Source organism: Odocoileus virginianus, chromosome 2 (assembly GCF_023699985.2).
Source record: "Odocoileus virginianus isolate 20LAN1187 ecotype Illinois chromosome 2, Ovbor_1.2, whole genome shotgun sequence".
Classification (NCBI taxonomy): domain Eukaryota; kingdom Metazoa; phylum Chordata; class Mammalia; order Artiodactyla; family Cervidae; genus Odocoileus; species Odocoileus virginianus.
This window is the reverse complement of record NC_069675.1, coordinates 76,319,555-76,335,703: the sequence shown is the minus strand read 5'-3', so window position 1 is coordinate 76,335,703 and position 16,149 is coordinate 76,319,555. Positions and strand designations below refer to the sequence as shown.

General features: G+C 41.5%; 1 protein-coding gene and 1 non-coding gene across 4 annotated transcripts; both read right to left on the bottom strand.

The window, feature by feature from the left end:
* Positions 1 to 14,130, bottom strand: NT5C1B (5'-nucleotidase, cytosolic IB). 3 transcript variants are annotated; one of them, XM_020910114.2, is made up of 11 exons: positions 14,007 to 14,130; positions 11,875 to 11,964; positions 11,362 to 11,544; positions 10,609 to 10,746; positions 8,338 to 8,841; positions 7,879 to 8,046; positions 6,661 to 6,790; positions 5,191 to 5,313; positions 4,595 to 4,779; positions 876 to 912; positions 233 to 384 (listed from the first exon to the last, which is right to left on the bottom strand). In XM_020910114.2, exons 1-11 carry the CDS (start codon positions 14,037 to 14,039, stop codon positions 320 to 322), a joined length of 1,656 nt encoding a protein of 551 aa, XP_020765773.2. In that variant the 5' UTR covers positions 14,040 to 14,130; the 3' UTR covers positions 233 to 319. The 3 variants fall into 3 exon arrangements, with proteins under 3 accessions (XP_020765771.2, XP_020765772.2, XP_020765773.2); XM_020910112.2 differs by lacking the exon at positions 876 to 912 and having other exon boundaries at positions 1 to 384; XM_020910113.2 differs by lacking the exons at positions 876 to 912; positions 11,362 to 11,544 and having other exon boundaries at positions 1 to 384.
* Positions 7,138 to 7,244, bottom strand: LOC139031613 (U6 spliceosomal RNA). The gene has a single exon (XR_011484119.1). It is a non-coding gene; the product is annotated as a U6 spliceosomal RNA (small nuclear RNA).
* Positions 14,131 to 16,149: the final 2,019 nt, after the last annotated feature.

Sequence of the window (16,149 nt, the reverse complement as noted above, 5' to 3'; positions counted from 1 at the left end):
TTCCGTAATATCAGACTCGATGCTTTATTTCTCCTCCCATCCCTAAGTGAGCCTAATTGTTCACTTCTGACTAATTCCATAAGGTACATGAGCTGTGGTGGTGCCGAATTTCTGTGCCCCTTCAACGTGGAACATATGATCATCAAAGAAGAGATGGGGCCTTATCTTCGCCAAAATGGGACCTTTGGGGGCTCCAGCAAGGAAAAGAGCCTCATCTATCTCTAGACCCCAGCGGCGAAGGGTTTTCAGCACGCGGGCGCCTGAACTGGCTGCACTTCTGGCTGTGACCAGGTAGGTCCGGATAGGGCAACATAACCGTTCATCTTTGGCATAAAACTTCTTTTGCAGTCTGCCTAAATCTTCCATAAAGCCTTTCAAGGGACCCTGCAAAAGGAACATATGTCACAGCTGTCATCCAGGGAGCAAAAGGAAGTGAATGCTACAAAAGCAGATGTTTATAAGAAACTTGTAATACTGCATGAAGCATGCAGTATAGACCAGTAATACAATGCTGAAACTCCTTCATTTATTGTGATTATATTTCCTTCTGTGGAACCATCCTTGCATTCTTAGAATACAAAATAGGATGGCCATATAATTTATCATTTGAACACACATATTTTAAGAGTGAAAGAAGCTTCTATAAAAGTTGAACCAGGGCAACAGACATAAACTATCCATGGGAAAATGGGGTTACTCTAAAATTTAGCTTAGAACTGAACCAAAAGCACTACTTTTTAAATTTGTTTTTGTTGAATTGTACATTTTAATATTTATATAAAGTGTACTTTTCTATCTTGTTCAATTTCTTCGGGGTTTGAATCCAATCTTGTCTATATTTACTGTACTTTATATATACCCAACTTCACACTTACTTTTTTCTTCAGCCTTTCTGAACACTTTTAGCTGTACCTATAGCACAGGACAGAGAATTGGATTTTGCAATGTGATACAATCAGAAAGTCTTAATTTTTAAAACAAAACTTGAGTTTATAGTATTGGTGAAATTAAAATGTATGACAGTATCACAAAACATGGGAGGGAGGAATTAAGAGTATACTAGTGTAAGATTCTTCCATTATACATGATGTGGCATAATATTATTTAAAAGTAGACTGTGATTAATTAAGGTTGTATATTATATATCTGATGGTAACCACTATAAAATCTAACACGAGTAATAAATCATTAATGGCGATGAAATTTTAGGGTTCCTAAAAACATACAATATATACAACAAGTGCTAGGTCACTTCAGCCGTGTCTGACTCTTTGTGACCCCATGGACCACAGCCCTCCCTGTCCGTGGGATTCTCCATGCAAGAGTACTGGCGTGGGTTGCCATTTCCTCCTCCAGGGGATTGTCCCAACCCAGGGATTGAACCTGTGTCTCTTATATATCCTTCATTGGCAGGCAGATTCTTTACCACTGGTGCCACCTGGGAAGTCCCCATGTACAATAAGTTAAAAAGCAAAAATAATAAAAGAAAATAAACTAAAGTTAATCAAAGATGAAACAAATAAAAAAAATAAGAAGATGGTAGATTTTAGTCCGAGGCTTCTCTGGTGGCTCAGATGGTGAAGAATTCACCTACAGTGCAGGAGACCCAGGTTTGATCCCTGAATCAGGGAGATTCCCGGAAGAAGGAAATGGCAACCCACTCCAGTATTCTTGCTCGGGAAATCTCATGAACAGAGAGACCGGCAGACTACAGTCCATGGGGTCTCAGAGTTGGGCACGACTGAGCGACTTAACAACAGCAACAAATAAGTTTCTGCTAATTGAAGGACACTAAACAATATTTAAAGGATTAAAAACAAGCACAGACTGAGAGAAAATATGTGCAAAGAAATATATGATAAAGGACTTGTACCCAGAATATATAAAGAACTCTCAGATCTTGAAAATAAAATGAAAAACAGCCCAATTCACATGAGCAAGAGATTGCCAAAGAATACATATAATGGCAAATAGGCACTTAATAAAATGTTCAATATCATTTGTCATTAGGATAATACAAATTAAAATCACAATGAGGTACTATTATGTAACCCCAAACAGCCTAAAACAAACAGATGAAAAGCAACTGACATCACCAAATACTGGCAAGGATGCTGAGTAAAAGATCCCTCATGGAAATGCAAAGTGGCATGACCACTTTGGAAAATAGTTTCCTTAAAGTTAAACATATATTTATCCTGTGACCTAGAAATTTTACTCCAAGGTATTTACCTATGAGAAATGAGATTTTATGTTACACAGAATCCTGTGTGAAAATGCTTAAAGTAGCTTTATTTGTAAATGTCCCAAACTGGAAATGACCTAAATATTCTCCAGTAGGTAAACTGCTATAAACATGTAGTACATCCATAGAACAGGCTGCTGCTGCTGCTGCTAAGTCACTTCAGTTGTATCAGACTCTGTGTAACCCCATAGACTGGGGGGATTCTCCAGGCAAGAACACTGCAGTGGGTTGCCATTTCCTTCTCCAATGCAGGAAAGTGAAAAGTGAAAGTGAAATCGCACAGTCGTGTCCGACTCTTAGTGACCCCATGGACTGCAGCCTACCAGGCTCCTCCGTCCATGGGATTTCCCAGGCAAGAGTGCTGGAGTGGGGTGCCATTGCCTTCTCATTAGAACAGGCTACAACTCAGCATAAAAAGGAATACACTACTGATACGCAAATGACACAAATGAATCTCAAATGCATCATTTGAAGTAAAATAAGTCAAATTCAAAAGACTGCATCCTTTGGGGTTTCATTTATATAGCGACAGAAATCAGATTAGTGGTTAACAGATCCTAGAGAGAGGGAGTACAATGACTACAAAGAAACACAAGTGAATTTTGTTGGTATTTTGAGTTTGATCATGGTTTCATGTCTGTACACGTATGTTTGTCAAAACTCTCAGAACCATGCACTAAAAATGATGAACTATACTATATATGAAGTACACCTCAACAATTCTGATTAAAACACACACAGACACACACACACCCGTGCACACACACATACACACACATCTACATGGAGATCACTATTCTAGAATGGTGAAATGAGACAGATCAAATCGGGAGACAATGAGAGTGGATAAATTAATCCCGTCCAGCTGTCCCATTTGCTGGTGACCCTCAGATCTCCTCCATTTGAGACAATTGGACATTGTTATGATCAAACCACAAGCCTCATGGCCAACATAATTGAAAGTCATGGTTAGGAATCATACCTCATAACTTCTTTCCCATCACTGGAAACATCTGGCAAAGTCTGGTCTTTATAGAAGAGCTACCCTTTCTATGTGAAAAGTAGCATATTTTTCCACCGTCAGAAGGACCACATTATGGAAACAAGTATGCTTAATAATAATAAAATTCATTGGGTATTTTTGCAATAATTAGTGTTGAGCTTCACAATTGTTTAATGGGAAAAATGATTTAAAATATGGAAAAAAGGAACTGATAAGTACAGAATCTCATTTCCCTGAGATGAGGTAAAATGGTGTTTTAAGATTATCTTGAAATAATTATTTTCAGAATTTTTAAATGCTAGTTTTTAGAGATCTTGTATATTTTAATAATATTTAAACGCTAATATACAATTGACTCTAAATTTCAGCAAAGCAGGCATATCAACTATAACACAGGGTATTCCTCTTATTAGTAAACTTTGTTAACACTGAACAACTTGACATGGGCTCAAGACTTCTAAACAAAGTATTTAGGAAGGGGCTATGAAGCTAAACACACACACGAACACACAGAATTTAAATATCACTTGCTGTAATGTGCGGTAAGTTAGTAAAACATTCAGCTTTCAACTAGTCTCTTCATAGTTTTATAAATGTAATAAAATTAACAATATTTAAGTACATCTTAAGTTCAAGAAGAGCTGAGAAAAAAAAAATGCCAATTAAAAGCAGGTCTTGGTAAGATTCACAGATTAAACCTGAATGATCTATTGTTTCCGGTTCAGTTTGGAGAAAATTTTGATATTCAGATCTCCTTTGGTTCAGAAGTTGTAGGTTTTGTTTATTTCATACCACAACTTTAACACTTCAGTTCATGGATTGATTTCCTCAAATCTAAAATTTTAATTTCAGTTTGATTTCTTGTTCATAGTTTGCACTTGTTTGAGGCTCATTATTTGACTTGATTCAAACTCTCAGTTTTGCAGATTTTTCTCAATCATGTGATGCCTTCATGGAGTTTGAGGTCATGGATGAGAGGTTCAACAAGTTTACTGACTGGCTGGAAATAATCTTACTATTTTGAGAACTTATTATGTAGAACTGGCCAATTGGTAAGCTGTATTACCTCTCTTTATTTATAATTTGGAGGAGATGAACTCTTCATCATGAGGAGAGGATAGAAACATTTCCAGAAGGATAGATAAAAGAACACTAAAATTTAAAAAAAAAAAGTTGGCAGCAGATGCTTTAAAATGAGGAGTTCATGAAAGAAAGAGAGAAAGCTACAAAGGATAAGAAGTGAGAAGTACCTAAAAAAATTTAAAAGTCATCACAGTGAAGAAGTAATTATATTTATATGTTGGAAAATAAGTAGATCAAAATTCAGTAGCTTTCATTGAACCTACCTGGCCAAGAGGCTTATTGTCTGCTAGGGCTTCATGTTGGAAGCATTTGTCCAGCCCGTGATCCTTGGTACCATGTTCAGGCTCCTCAGAAAAGAGGACGGCGTCCCCATCAAAGACCACACGGAGCTGAGTGTCACAGTAGGCCGTGTCCTTGGCGCCATCAAATATTGTTGCAGAGGCGATCCCTGGCAGACCATTGGAATTAATAAATAGTCTTCTTAGGACCATGAGTTTTAGTATCTACTATTAAAAAAAAAAGAGAAACAAAAACAAAAAACAGTCCTCCCTTGAATTTCCTCTCTGGCTGTTACCTGACAGCTCAACTCCCTCACAACCACACATCTCAAACGAGCTGTCTTTGAACGGCCTCTGTTGCTCTAAGGGATGGGAGAGTGTGAAATGGGCGTAGGACAATCACTGAAGACGCTCACCTCAAGGAAGGTCAAAGCTCTAAAAGGCAAACTTAAGGGCTGCCACTTGTGGAAACATCTTAGCAGAAAATCCAATGACAATGACATAAACAACATAATCATTGAGGCCCAATGAAACACTAGTGAAACTTCTTTATTCATGAGAAAGAAAAAAACAAGGAATACCTTCTTGTATTGCTTCCAGTACTTTTTCAGAATCCGCAGAAACATACAAGTTGGTAAGATATGCCTTCAAATAGCCAATGGGGCTTTTTCCTCCAGTCAGACAGAAGCGGTCAATTAGTAATCCTATTATCAGGCAAGAAAGACTTTGTTATGGCAGAGACTAAAGACAGTATGCTTACTGGAAATGCAAGTGAAAGCTGCCTTCAGAATAACTGAGTGCCTAAAGAAATTTTAGAATTACCTTCATAGTACCAATATTGAAAAATCTCCCAGCTATTTTATATAATAGTAGGTATGTCTGGTGCATGATAATTTATGAAGTATATCCAGATAGGCCATGCCAGTTTACTCTCACAACAGCTGTTATGGCAGGCATTATCATCCTCATTATAGAAAAGGAGGCTGAGACATAAATACTTGTTTAAGCCCACTAAATAACATTGACTCTTGTCTAGGCTAGAACAGTGCACCTTTACAATACAATATAATAGCAAGTAGTGGTAGAATTTAAACTATTTCCCTACAACTGAAAAACAAAAGGTCTGAAATTGTTTCTCTTGACTTGAAATTTTAAATGAGGTCATTATCAGACTAAAAATTAATAGACCATTAAATGCCTTCTGAATCAAAAACAGTTTTTTTAAAAAACATTAGATGCTGGTGAGAAGTCTGTAAAATAGGCACTTACATACACTATGGATGAAGTATGAATTGGTACAGACTGTCTAGAAAGTAATTTTATATTTAGTGATAAAACATTTTTAAATTAAATTTATTTACTTTTAATTGAAGGATAACCATTTTACCAAATTTAAATCTTATTTTTACTTGGACGTACCCATAAGACTGGATATGTCACTTAGCAAATATGCTAAAGGTCTCCACAAAAGTCAGGTAAATTCATAAGAGGAAAAATGGGGACCTCCCTTGAAAATCTCTAACACACTGATGGAGATGTCATGAAGAGACTCGTGTCAAACAAATTTTCCCTGTAAAGGAATAAAGACAGTTTTGCTGGCATGGGTATGGATTTGATGTATGGGGCAAGCAGCCGGGGAGAGTCAGATGTTAAGAGTGGAAAGGAAAGGTAACAACCTTAAAACCTTTAACATGCATCTGTGGTGAGCAAGAAGTCTGATCACACAGAGAAAGCCCTAGGTTGACGGCTCCTTGAAGTCAAGTTCAGAAGTGAAAAACATAAAACAGAGAAATATATTGCAGGACCTGGGATTAAGACTTTGAAATTCACACTTGACAAGTTAAGTCCAGAGCTTTGGGCCCGACTCTGGGCTGAAGTTAAAAATGAACATGGCCTCTCTTGTTCTGACATAGGCAAATAAACATTCTCACGCAGAAGGGGGTGTCAGTATCAAAGAGGCTGCATTAGTTAGGCCATGGCGAGCAAAATAACATGGCTTCTCTCTTCCAGAGCAGCAAGCTGTTCCTCCACACGGTATTTATTTTACTTACCGTAGTGATTGACGCTGTTTATAAGCCGCACTCCCACTTGGGCATGGTTATTAGTCATCAGTACAATATCAAATAAGTCCTGTTCGTCAGGATACAGCTCACGGAGTCTACAGTTGACATACTGCAGTGCCTGCAGGTTACAAACACGAATGTGTGTGAGGAGGGCCAGGCAAGGTGGGCATCGGGGGTCTGGAGGGAACGGATCCCTTAGGTGTCCAATTCAAGCTCCAAAGACTCTTCCCTGAGAGATGTGGCTCCTTTAAGGCAGGGTTATCCCATTCAGTTCAGTATTTTCAGCCTCTCATACAAAGGACCTCAGCGAATGTTTATTGAAAGATGGGTGATGTTTTGGTTTACTAGAATTATTTCTGTGAGGTAGACATAGGATCAGGCTAACCCTTTCAGGGTTTGTCTATTTTTGTTTTTGATTCATAAAACCTGCCTTTTTTGATCATCTGATGATTATTTTTTATTGTGAAACATATAGGCTGTTTCAAGAATTCTCATGTTATCCTTGCACAGAGGCCATGCTAATGGTCTCTGTATTGTTCCAATTTTAGCACAAGTGTGGCCAAAGTGAGCATTTTGTCTATTTTTTAAACATGAGTCTTTAGAATAGCTTTGTGGTTTCCTCCAATGCTTCCACTATGCCCCATAACTACTTTCTACAACTAGTGGAGGTGTCATTTGTTTCTGCCTGGTTATGATGTCATTGCATCATATTTGTATAAGCTGTATAGGGGATCAGAGCTAGAAGTGCTATACATTTCAGTGTAAGTTCCAAGATTACTTTCTCTATTAAAATCATGCCCCTAAGTGCCAAGAGCATCTTGACTTTTTTTAATGTGCTGTGTTTGGGACAGGAGAAGCTAATGTGAATTTCATCTTATTTGAATGGGGTGTTTCATTTCTACTACTTGGAATTGGAAACTCATTATTGCTTCTGGTTATTGCTCCTTCTGTGGAGGGAATGATCGTTTCTGTTACAAGTCTCAGGATATGGACTCAGAGTTCCAAATCTCAGGCTGCAATCCCTCCCTCAACAGTGTTGAAGTTTCTTTGAAAATGCAAAGTGACCTAGGGTCAACTCGCAAAGGGCAAGAATGACAAGGGTGGACTAGGAATGATAAGGAAAACTGGATGAGACCCTAGGGGTTGGCATGGGCCCTTCCCTGCCCTCTAGAGTCCTGGAGGGCCAGAGACAGCTTTGCAGAGTACCTTGACAAAGCGGAAGGCCGGCCCTGGGGTCAAGACGACATTCTCATTGGTAAGCTGATACTCCATGTATTTCTCCAGACCCTCTTCATCATAGATTTTCCTGCTGTCCATCATGTTGAAGAGTGCCCCGGATGACACAGCCACGGTGATGGCATGCTTGGGTTTGGGCTGCAGAGAGGAGCACCAACAGGAGGACAGTCACACAGATACACAGGGGTCAGCAGTAGAGCTCATGCCAGGGTAGGGTGGGAAGCAGATAGGTGGGCCTGGCTTGGAGGACTGGGATGCTGGAGACAGCCAAGAATGGGATCCTGGCGTGTACAGTGCAGAGGGGGAGGTTTAGGGAGGAGAGGCAGTGGCCTGAGTAAGCTTCCCTACACCGTGGGGAGGAGCCAGGCCTCCGGGCTGGGCTGCGTGGGGGTGAAGCCCGGGTACCCAGGGGAGGCGGGCCCTGCTCACCGGCCTGGGGCGCGAGCAGTTGGGTGTCTTCTCGTACAGTGTTCTCACAGACGCCCAATAGGCCTCGTCCTCGTCCTCCTCTTCCTCTCGTTTCCTGGCCAGGTCGGACACACAGTCGTGGTCCATCTGAGAGGGGTAGAGCATCCTGCGCTGAGTATAGGATTTCCATTCGGACGGAGGCGTGCGCGAGTATTCCCGCTGGTGCGTGTCCCTGGAATCATGCGAGTCCCGAGAGTGGGACATGTCTCGTGTGTCCCGGGACTCTCTCTTATCCCGGCTCTCTCGGATCTCCCGCCCCGTGCTGTGAGACCAGGTGTCAGGATTCTCAGACTTGGTTGTGCGCCGGGACGCGGTCTGCAGCTGGGCCTCCGGGGACATGGAAGACCGTGAGTCGAGTGGCATGTTTTGCGTGGGTGGCGAGGGCTGCGCTGACAGTGGCTTCGGCGAGTCTCGCTGGCTAGGGGAGGTGGATGAAGTCCGGGAGGTCGTGGAGCTACTGGGGAGCTGGAACAAGAAAGTAGGCCTCTGGGTTCCAGGCTTGCTTAGGGTCCCTATACTCCTCTCTGCCCAGCTGGCGTCAAGGAGCTGTCCCTTCTCTCTGTTCCATTCCTAGCTCTTACATGGATGCTGGTTCATCTCGGCTCCTTTTAAATAGGGCTTACTAGTAGTAGTAGTAGTAATTTAGTTGCTAAGTCATGTCTGACTCTTGCGACCCTATGAACTGTAGCCTGCCAGGCTCCTCTAGGGATTCTCCAGGCAAGAATACTGGAGTGGGCTGCCATTTCCTTCTCCAGGGGATATTCCCGACCCAGGAATCGAACCCCGGGCTCCTGCATTGCAGGCAGATTCTTTACCAACTGAGCTATGAGGGAAGCCCTTAAATAGGGCTTAAGTGAAAGTGAAAGTGAAGTCGCTCAGTCCTGTCTGACTCTTTGTGACCCCATGGACTGTAGCCTACCAGGCTCCTCCTTCCATGGGATTCTCCGGGCACGAGTACTGGAGTGGGTTGCCATTTCCTTCTCCAGGGGATCTCCCCAACTCAGGGATCGAACCAGGGTCTCCCACATTCCAGGCAGACGCTTTAACCTCTGAGCCACCAGGGAAGCTGTAAATAGGGCTTAAGGGGCTCCAAATATTAGACATTTCTGTTATGTGAACACGAAGAGCTTTCATTTTCCCCAGCTGCCCTGTCAGCGCCTCTCACTTTCTTTGTTCATTTCCTTTTGTGATAGACAGGGCGGAGGTCCTTTTCCTTGCTCCCACATAGTTGGCACACAGTTTGCAAAGTTCTGTAACTTTGTTCACATACACTTGCTTAGTCAGAGACCTCCAGGTAGGACAGAGGGCTTGAGTGAGGGACCTTGCTTGCCGCTGTCTCCACCTGCCACCTCCAGTAAACTCAGTGAGCGGCTGGACCGGAAGTCCCCACCACGGAAGGCACTTTATAAAGCTTATATGCTTTATAAAGCATCTTGGGGGCATGTGTCTCCACCTTTGCCCCCTGTGGTTAAAGCAGAAAATGCTGGGAGGGTCGGCAAGCTGGAGAATCAAGTGTCTCCCCTTCAGAGTTTCTCATGCCAGGGAAGTTCGACTGGAGAGACTCATTTTCCTAAACTGGAAGCAATTTTCTAGAGAAAGGACTCTTTCACTAAGGTGTACGAGAGATTGTTAAGCATCCATATATCATTCCAGCTTTTGTGACTATTTCACACGTTTCAAAAGGCATGTTCTTGGTTAAATTATTAAGCCAGTCCTCACAGAGACAGATAGATTGTTTCTCCCAGTGCCTGGGACTGGGTCACCCTCTGCATTCAAAAACTTAATCTCACGACAGACTTTTTCTTTTGTGTGACTAGGCCTAGTTAAGGGCTCACAGTGTCACACAACCTAGTATTCTTCAACAGTTTATCCCCTTTGATGACCTTTTCACCCTCTCTTCTGAGTCTTGAGTACTCAATGAATAGTTTTTAAATGTGTGAAGTAAGGAAGTAGAAACCATGGAATTTAATCATTCAGTGAGCCGTTTAGAGACCTAGAGACTCTAGGTTTTGATCTAGTTCTGTGGGTATTACTAATGAGAAATCTTAGGTGACTCTGTGTTTCAGTTTTCTTACGCTGGGGATTAGTGAGGGTGGTAGTTTGTGACACTAATCAGCTGAAAGATATAAAATACACAGAACAGGGCCTGGCACATAGAAAGTATCACTGCACATTGTTGTTATTGTTACTATTATTCTGCAATGTGCTCTTCCCTTCTGTGCCCATCTCTACCTTAAGACTGGTGTTCTTGCTTCTGGACTCCTCTGCTGATGGAGGTCTGGTGGATGGACTCCGTGATGTTCGAGACCCCTGATTTCGCACTACGTACCCTCGAGAGTCTGACTTCGGCAAAGTTAATTCTTGTGATCCCTTTTGAGGAGAGAAGAGACCCAGGAGTGTAATACCCCATCCCCCACCTCCTGTCCTTCCACACATGTGCTGATGAAAATAGGCATGTCAAGCTAAATTTGGCAGTGCTCAGTGAGAAGGTCCCTGCCCTCTATAACCTGTAATTCAGCCTTGGCCCTTGTGTGTTTTTCTAGCTCTGATTGAATCCTAACTTCTGTGAGGATCCATGAAGTGGGAATCTACCTGGAAGGGCATCCAAAACCAAGAAGCAAGTCTGATATCTCATGTTTTTTCACCTGTGACTCCTCTTATGCGAAGCTTAGTAGCGTTGAGCATTCTTCCTCCCTTTTCCCCACTTCATTCCTTAAGGATAAGCCTGTTAGCAAATGCTGAAAAGACATATCCAGCATTTTTGACCAGACTGCAAAGATGAAAGCAGCTGGCGTCTGGTCAAGGCTGCACCTGGGCTCCAGGCAGCTGCAGGAGAAGGAATAGCGCCCTCTAGCTCTCCCTTTGGGAGAAACAGGATGGAGGAGACCAAGGAGAGGCAAGTGGACATTTCTATTCCCATATCCTTCCCCTCACCCAGATCGCCTGTGGCTCCCCTCCAAAATCAATAGTTTGATCTCTGCTCACCCTGATCACCGTCATCTGCCGGCCCTGCTCCCACAACAGGCACATGTGAATATAAATACGTATTGTGCGGCAGGGGCTAAGAAGTACTTTTCCCTCAGCTGCACAAAGGCAGCGTCTACACGATGGGTGACCCCGCATGGAGCAACATCTCAGCGAGTGATTCGGTATGACTGCATGCCTCATCTGAAAGATCATGCAGAAAATGGTCAATGTGATGGCCAGACTCCCCTTCCCTCCCTGATTTGAACATAGACCAGTTTCCTCCCTTGGGCTGAGCGGAGGTTTCTATACCACTTGTTCTGCATGAACACTGGGATGTGGACTGGATTGGGAGGCAGGGACCAGCTAGATTCTCCTAGGTTTTTCTTGACCTCTCCACAAGGGCATTAGGTATCCCTTAATACACATCTTGATAGCTTGGTCTTTTCTCCCCAAGCTCCACTGCCCCCTAATATTTTTTGTTATGCTGTCTACTCTTTAATCCTCTCACCAACTCTAAAGAGGTCAGCTCACCTGAGTGGTCAGACGAACTGATTTCTCAGAGTCCTTTCTAGATTTGTCTCCTTCTAGGCTGTCTTTTGAGTACCTCGATCCAGTCTCATTCTTAATATGGAAACAAAGAATGTTTATTAATTTTTTACCTCAGGGACATTAGAAACCTTGGGTATGGGGAATGAAAGGATAAATAAGAATTAGAATTTGTCTCCTTGCCATTATCAAAAAATATAAATTTTAGATATTATTTTTTCCCCTGTTCTAACAAGCGTGAGTAAAAATAATACATATGAGAGAACTATACAAACAAATTTTTAATATAGAAATTTGTTGATGTATAGATTTGAGGTGGTGGTAGTTTAGTTGCTAAGTCATGTCTGACTCTTGTGACCCCATGGACTGTAGCCCACCAGGCTCCTCCATCCATGGGATTTCCCAGGCAAGAATACTGGAGTGGGTTGCCATTTCCTTCTCCAGGGGATCTTCTTGACCCAGAGATTGAACCTGGGTCTCCTGCTTTATAGGCATTCTCCTGCATTTCAGATGGATTCTTTACCGACTGAGCCACCAAGAAAGCCCAGTAGATTTCGAGACATGAGGTGTTTATCATTTGAGAAATGATAACAGGGGAAATGCTTTGGGAGAATTTCCCAGAGGTCAGTAGCACTTGGAATTAAATGTGGAGTTGCTCACACAGAACATTTTTTTCGCTATTATTCAGAAGGTTGCTGCTTATGGAACTTTTTCATTTACCAGATAGAATTGAAACTTCTTTTTTTTTTTTTTTCCATAAACCAATTTTCTGTAGATCTGAGCCTCATCAATAATAGATTTTTAAAATCAAAGACCTTAATCCTGTAGAAATCAATCAACAGGCATGTATTTTATCCATATCATCTAACTATTCATAGCATCGAGTGAAAAGAGGTTTCTTATCAATAAACTAATAGGGAAGTCCATACAGGGAAACATAAGAAGATAACTTATTTCATGGACATCTATTCAATTTTCTTTTTCATTTTCAATTGCAGGGAATACTATTTTACTGGACCAGTATTTCTATTGCTTCCTGCCAATTCAGTAACTATAATGCAGTCAAGATTAATATTATTTATCTGTTTAAGGATCTCAACTTCCAGCATAACTGAGGTGTTCAAGGGCAGTCCTTTAGTCTCTTTATGCTCTGTGTCTTGCACCCATGAAAAATCTCAAGTTGAGTGATAGAGTCTGTGTCTGAAGAGAATGGCATAGCTGTGCAGTCCTAGAACTAATCCTAAAATCTTTTTGTCACCATGCCCCCAAACACACCACATACCACCACCACCACCACCACCACGAAATCCTGTCACTTCTAACTCCAAAAGATATTTTAATCCAGTCCCTCTTCTCCATTCCTTTTACCATTGCCTTGTTCTAGGCCTTTAGATCATTATGGACATGTAATCTTAAAAATACAGCTTTTAACCAGATTTTATGGCCTCACATCCTCTCAACTTCTAGGTCTATCTACTCGATTTATTTATGATATTTATAAAATATAAATCTACTGATGCTTTATTTTCAGGTGCACTCTTCGTTTGCTTGGTTAGAGAGACAAGAGACTCATACTGTATCCTGTCTACCTCTAACTTGTATACCTTCCACTCTACATTTTTATCTCTGTTCTATTTATGCCAAATGACTTGTATTTGCCTGGATACCACCCTTATTTTCTTAAAACCTACTTTTCCCTTCAGTGCTCCTCAAAGCCAAGCTCAGCATGGCCTGGGAGAAGTTCCCAGTGTTAAACATTCCTCTGTGTTGCCTGTGTCTTTTGTACATACTTTTACTGAGCACCAAACTGTACTTTGTTTATGTATTCTCTTTCCTACTAGGCTGTGCATTCTTCAAAGATAGCAACTGTGTTTCACCTCTTCCAACTAGCATATGAGCATCTGCTCAATGAATGCTGATTATTGGATGGACGTATACCACATGCTTTCATCTCCTTTTCCTCCACTCTCCATGTTCTTTACCTCTCCTTTTGTCTCTATGTGTGGTCATCCTCTGAAATACGATTGCTGCAAAGCATTGCCCCAGAGCAAATGATGGGCTGATATCTATGTTTCCTCAGTTCTTTGGCAAGATTCTAGGACATTCAATTCACTGACCTTCTTTTTCTGTTTCAGAGATGTTTGACTCATTTCTCTAACTACGGATATTCTTTTGTTGTTACTTAGGTTTTCTTCTCCCCAGCTCCATTTCCTGTTGTTTCTGTTGCTCAGTTTAGGTTTGCATTTAGAATGTCAAATTTATGACATCACATGTGATTCTATAGTAACCAGCTGACTCTGCGAATATGTGACTTTTTAAAAAAGGAAATAGTATTTATTTGAGTGTATCCATTCATAACCGTTGTCTGGGTTCTTGTGAATCAATGTCTAAGCAATGTTCAAATGTTTAATATGTAGCATAAGCAGCATTACTGTTTCCTTCTTTTTAAATCTGTCTAATATTTCTAAGTTACTCATCCTATCAATCCCATTTGTGGCTGTACATTTTATGGTACTGCCAAAATCAATGGCAGACTCATTTGTGGGCCTGATCATTTCTTATTGTTTATCCTGATAGACTTTGGAGAACTTTCTGAAAATCTGGAGACTATTTTTAACAGCTGAGACCTGTTCTAGGCTTGAGTGTAGCTTCAGTGTTTGGTGTATCTTTCACAATGGCAAGGCCACGTCCATTCATTAAGTTGAAGTACTTAATGTGGATAGACATAATGCGGCAGAATGACACTTGCACTGTTTTGCCTGGTGTTTGGCCCATCCCAAAACATCTAAACACATATCTGTCCCTCTTGTGTATACACAGAGAACATTTTGTAAATTCCAGTCCCTGACTCTGGTGTATAAGGTCCAATAATGTTCTTCACTTATGGTTCTGTTTTTAGGTCAGAGACATGTGCCATGCCAATCTGATTTTGTCAAGCCATCATGGACTGAGACAGGAGAAGTTTTGACAGCTTTAATCAAAGTTCTCCAGAGGTCTTCTAGATAGCTGGTTATGTACACTCCAGGTTAGACTGCCTGGTTTTGCATCCTTAAATCCAGTCTCCTCCCAGCCCCCATATCTCACTGTGATCTCTGGCAAGTTGTTTAATTGGCCTAAATCTCAGTGTCCTCACTTAGAAAATGAACATAATGATGGTATCAGCACCAAATGGCAGTTGTGATAGTTGAAATATTATAAAGTTTTGAAGACAGTGGCATTCATGCGTTAGCAGTGGACACTGTCCATGTCACAAAATGGATAGCTTGGGGCATGTTGGGCCTCATATTAGTCAACATAGCTGCACCTTTCAGGAGACAACAGAATGGCTTATGGAAGGAAAGAAAAGTTTGGTTTTCCTGTGTCTCCATCTTCTACTTGAATTGGTTTGCTGCGTCCATTTTCTCCTGCTGTGTAACAAATCACCATTTATTTATCAGCTTAAACAAGTCTGTTTATTATCTCATAGTTCCTCAAGCTAGAAGTCTAAGTGGGCTTAACTGAGTTCTCTGCTCAGGATCACCTAAGGCTGAAACCAAGGTGTACGTCAGGATGGGTTGGAAGCTCTGAGGAAGAATCTGCTTCCAAGTCGATTCATGTTTGAGGAATCCAGTTTCCTGCAACTGTAGGACCAAAGTCCAAGTTGCCGGGTGTTAGCCAGGGTTTACTCTCAGCTCCCAGAGGCCGTTCCCAGGTCCTTGCCCCAAGCCCTCCCTCTCATTAATGGGGAACCTCCCTCATGTTGAATTCCTCTCTTGTCTTGAATCTCTCTGCCTTTCTCTTCTGTTAAGAGACAGAGACAATGCTTTATTCTTAAAGAAATCAAATTATTAGGTTATGCCCACTTGGAAAAAAATCTCCTTTTAATGTAACCAAGTCAGCTGATGAGTAAGCTAAATGATAGCTACAAAATCTCTTTGTAGAACATATCATGGAGGTTATCTCCCACTGTCTACAGGGGAAGGAATCATTTAAGGATAAGGGTCTTTTGTGGGGCCATCATCTTAGAATTGTGTCCACCACATTCATTTAACTTACTTTACCTTAGTGACCTGTCAAAACAGGAGCTAAAAGAGTAAAACCCAGGCTTGCAAATTATTGACCACCATCTTCTACCTCAAGGTATATAGGCTAACTAGGACTTCTTTAGGCACTTGATTTAAATACATTTTCTATTTTTTGAAAGTATGGGCTGGGAAAGTTAATAAACGGAGAGGTGTCTGAGCTTATTCTTAAGTCTCTTGGATTCAAGTGTTTGGATAT